Here is a 4,932-nt window from a genome sequence, read left to right on the forward strand (position 1 = left end):
TTTTTTTTTTTTTTTTTTTTTTTACTAATTATGTCACATTTTTAATTCAGTGCAAATGACGGCAACAAAATAACTAATGGAAAAATTATTCTAAAAGTCCTTAAACACTAAAGATGTAACTAAAAAAAATTGGTCACATTTCTATGAGTGATGAAAAGGGAATTCAATCAAAATTTCCCATAAAGCAGTGCAGCATCTGTGATTTTCTGCTTACCAGTATAAAGTGAATTTAGCTGGGAAAATTTTGTTCCATTACAAGATGAAAAACGTTCAAATATGCAGAAAATTTCCTAACAAAGGAAAATGAATACAAAACAGTTAAAAAAATAGAAAATAAACTGAAATGCAAATATTAAAACTTTAATTCAAAGTTTCCTTTTTAATTCTATTTTAAGGATTATTAAAAAACATAATTACCCAGGAATTCTTTTAATTGTCTTAGAAATAAATTTCAAAGCTTCTTTAGAAATATTTTCATACATGTTACTTCCATCAAATCGATTGTATGCAATATTAGCCAGTGTCTCTTCTTCAGTATTTCCAACAAAAGGAGTTTCTCCACTGAGCCTAGAAAATCATTTGTATAATTAAATTAGTCATAAAAAGTTAATAATTTGATTATAGTTCTCTATGGTAAGTTTCCACTACCAAAGAAAATAGCAAATAAAAACACAAGAAATAAATCACTTCAAAATTACAATTTTCTTAATATGATTACTAATTTAAGTTTTTGAAACTATCATTGAAACAAATAATAAAAAATAGATCAAATTATCTCAAATTATAGATAGAATTAATGTCATTTTTTTTTTGACAGTATCAAGTTTGAGATTTTATAAAAATTCTTATTTTGATGCCTTTACTGAGCTATGATAAAAAAAATTTTAAGTGAATGATATTAATTACTTTCTGTTTTCACTAATACAAATAATAATACACCTGGAAACACAGTTATATTTCAAACATGAGTACATATATAGCTTTGTAGGTATGTTGTTTACTTTGGGATTTGATCTCAATGAATTGACCAAAAGATTGTGTGAAATTTGGGGCATAAACTAGACATAAATGTACATGGTATGTTTAATCTTACTGTGCAGGCCACAGGGTATATTTGCATAGTGAATATAAATGTATATTTATTAAATGCATATATGCAAATTTATTTGCAACTCATTCACACACATGTAGCCTTTGTACCTTAGTTAATTTATATGCATTAACAATGGATTAAGTGATATGCAAATGAGCACAAATACTGCTTGTTGTATATTGCATTTCTTATAAGTAGCAATGATCACTCTCTCTCTCTCTCTCTCTCTCCCCCCCTCTTTCTTCTCCCTCTCTCTCTTTCTCTCTCTTTCTCTCTCTCAAATGGATGAAATAAACATTCATTCATTAGAAGTTTCTACAAAACACATGGGACTAGTTGAGTTGTCTTTTATCTGTTCTGTAGAGAGAGCTATGTGATTTAATCTGGAATCTCATTGAACACAGAGATATTATGTTCATTAAGTATACACAAATAAGTTTATTTACAACTTATTCACAAATATGCTGTGCTATATTAATGTGGAGTTCATTTTGTAACCATGTTGCCTTAAGGCTCATTCCATTGCACCTTGGGCAAGTATCTTACTTTAGTGTTACTGTGTTTGCACCTGTATGGAAACAGGTGAGAGTTGGTGACAGAATGGGCATCTGGCCATAGAATATTCACCTCGACAAATTTCTTCTGAACCATGTACACATAAGAAATTGGATGTAAATACAATGAGAATTATATAAATACGTATGTATATATGTATGCGTGATTGTATGTCTGATTGTGTGAAGGTGCATGGCTTAGGGGCTAAGGTAGCAGCTCACGATTGTAAGGTCATGAGTTTGATTCCTGGTGACATGCTGCGTCCTTGAGCATAACACTTTATTTCTCATTGCTCCAGTCCACTCAATTGGCAAAAATGTGTTGTACATGTACTTTAAAAGGCTAGTCTTGTCACACTTTGCGTCACAGTGAATCCCCCTGAGAACTACATTAAGGATATGTGTGTCTGTGGAGTGCTGAGTCACTTGCACATTAATTTCACAAGCAGGCTGTTCAGTTGATCAAATTAACTAGAACATTTGTCAACATAACCGATGGAGAGCCAAGCCACATATGTATGTATGTATGTATGTATGTATGTATGTATGTTTGTATGTATGCATGTATGTATGTCAGTGTAAATGAAACAACAATATGTTGATGTATTTTAAATAGGCCTCAATAAAAGAAGTACTTAGATTAATTACTGGGGTTAATAGTCCAAAGACTGAAGTCTTTAAAATAAAAGTAAAAAAATAAGGTTTAAGAGAAAAAGTATTTATACTAACAGTAGTGTTGAAATAACACCAACTCCCCAGACATCAGCAGCAACACCAGCAGGTTCTCGGACCACAACTTCAGGTGCTAAAATGATAGAATTTAAGCATATTTACAAATAAGTTCTATAGTTATCTTTTTAACAAAATAGGTAAAGTGGTATCACTTAATTTGTTAGGAAGAGATTTGACAATTCAGATAGAACCTTTCTTTGAGTTGCTGCTTAGATCAATTTAAGTCAAGCAGTTCCATAATCAAAAGGCATTCCAGCTGTGACCATCCCATCCATTTTTTAGATACATTGGAGCTAAGACCACATTATTCAATGAATCCTATTTTCTAAGACAATATAATTTGAGGGACATTCAGTTGCTATTTCTAGCCATCCATATAACCTACCTTGATGGCCTGTCATAATGGGATTTCATAAGGTGTTAGGTATAGCTTTATGTATCTTTTCTTAATGTATTGCTGCATTGTTGCTGTTGTATTGCTGATTAACCATCAAGTCAGCACAGACTCTGCACATCTAGGATCAATTTTTTTCTGGCTATGACGATCCCATTTTATTTTCAGGAATAGTTTATCTAGGACCACATTATTCAATGCATCCTTTATAAAATGAAAAGAACCATCAGGTGTAATTGCTGCAGATTTAGTTACTATTTGTAGCGGGCTGAGCAGTTATATAGAAGCTCCCTTAATGGGTTAATTTCATTTTGTAGAAATAGTAGGTATTCAGATATAGAGGGTATTGTTTTTGAAAAACTGAGGATTAGCAACAATCACAAAGCTTTGGTTTCAAATCTTGGCACAAGGCTAGCAATTTTGGTGGAGAGGAAGTAAATCGATTACATTGAATCCAGTGTTCAACTGGTTCTTATTTTATTATCCCAAGAAGGATGAAAGGCAAAGTCAACCCCTGTAGCATTTGAACACAGAATGTAAAGTTGGAAGAAATTCTGTTAAGCATATTGTCCAGTGCATTAACAATTCTGCTAGCTCACTGCAGAATATTGACAAATAAATATATATAAAAACAATGTACTACTCTTGAAGAATTTCATTTTCTTAGTCTGTTTTAGTTATTACAGTGAAGATCATGCTCATGTACAGCTATGCATATTCTTTTGTGATGAAACATAGATGCAGTAGAAGCAGAGAAGTAGTAAAATGAAGTGTGAAACGAAGTGACATTTACAGACTCTGCTTTTAAGATGTCAGATATTTCATTCTTTACAAAAAATTACTTTAGCATGTCCAAGAGAGCTAAATCAAAGATTATTGCTTCCAAATAATGAATGTTGGAGATATGTCAATATATATAATTTTCATCGAGTAATAACTACACCCTGGATATTCTTCATCAGTTATGATACACCATCTGTACAAAAAATATAATATAATGAACATATACTGAAAATAAATAAGACAGTTAACCAAGTCATTATATTTTTAAATACTTATCTTGCAAAATATTTTGCATTGCTTGTGTAAGGATCAACAAAGTGACACAACAGTACTAGACAACTAGGGAGTTGATATCATTGACTAAAATCATAAAGGTAATGCCCCAGCATGGCCACAGACTAAATACACAAAAAAATACTCAACTGATATCAACTGGAAAATTCAAAGATTTTAATGTTTTGAATATGTTTACTTACACATAAATTCAGGTGATCCACACTGAGGGACATGTTTTCCAATTGGTGTTACAATCTTCTGGGCTAAGGTGAAATCCTTAAGTTTCAATATAGGACACATTCTTCCCAACAAGATGTTTTCTGGTTGTAAGTTCAGATGAATAATACACAAGAAATGCAGATATTGTAAAGCATCGAGTAGTTGAGTGATAATTCTTGCCACATCTTCCTCAGTGTAGCTACATCTAGATGACAAATGGTCAACGATATTCTCACTGTCAACATACTCAAAGATCACTGTGTGAATGTTGTTAAGTAAGAAAGCTCCAATCACAGTAATGACATTTACATGTTGTACTGTTACTAAAAGATTGAATTCATTCATAATTTCATCTGTAAGTGTTTCATAAGGAGTTATTTTGGCATAGTACAATTCTTCTGTTCTTTTGCTTCGACACAGCTTCCATTGACGAAATGCACCCCTGAGAAAAATAGTAATTCAGCAAAAAGGGATCATAATAACAAGTAACTGAAACACATGAAAGCATATGCCCTCTCATACACACACATTTTGAATATGCACAAAAAGGCTCTTATTCTATTATACCAGCTACAGCCTAATGATGCCAACTAGCAATACCAGATTTTGGAGTCACACCAAGCTGTGCCAATATAATGTAGGATAAATATAGTAGTAATAATAATAATCTTTGGATGGAATTTACAAATGTTCTAATGCATCACTATGTACATTTCCATAAATCACATGTTTCTTAGGATGATAGTCCATATTCCTGGAATCATCCTAGGAATACAGACTATGATCTTAAGAAATATATGATTTGTGGAAATGTACATAGTGATACCTTAAAATATTTATAAATTCCATCCAAGGATTATTATTAGTATTACTATATATAT

General features: G+C 31.8%; 1 protein-coding gene across 5 annotated transcripts in view; it reads right to left on the reverse strand.

Annotated features, from left to right (window-relative positions):
* The window catches only part of LOC106873108 (obscurin), a 162,686-nt gene that overhangs the window by 20,554 nt on the left and 137,200 nt on the right, over positions 1–4,932 (reverse strand). For all 5 annotated transcript variants that reach the window (XR_008265146.1, XR_008265148.1, XR_001409839.2 and 2 more), the window contains exons 23-25: positions 4,033–4,493; positions 2,377–2,452; positions 418–567 (exon numbers count right to left, since the gene is read on the reverse strand). Coding sequence is in view for 1 of the 5 variants with exons in the window: in XM_014920336.2 (XP_014775822.1) it covers positions 418–567; positions 2,377–2,452; positions 4,033–4,493 (687 nt within the window). In the remaining 4 variants the exon portion in view is untranslated. The remainder of the gene's footprint in view (positions 1–417; positions 568–2,376; positions 2,453–4,032; positions 4,494–4,932) is intronic.

The sequence above is a fragment of the Octopus bimaculoides genome, chromosome 1 (genome assembly GCF_001194135.2).
Source record: "Octopus bimaculoides isolate UCB-OBI-ISO-001 chromosome 1, ASM119413v2, whole genome shotgun sequence".
In the NCBI taxonomy this organism is placed as follows: domain Eukaryota; kingdom Metazoa; phylum Mollusca; class Cephalopoda; order Octopoda; family Octopodidae; genus Octopus; species Octopus bimaculoides.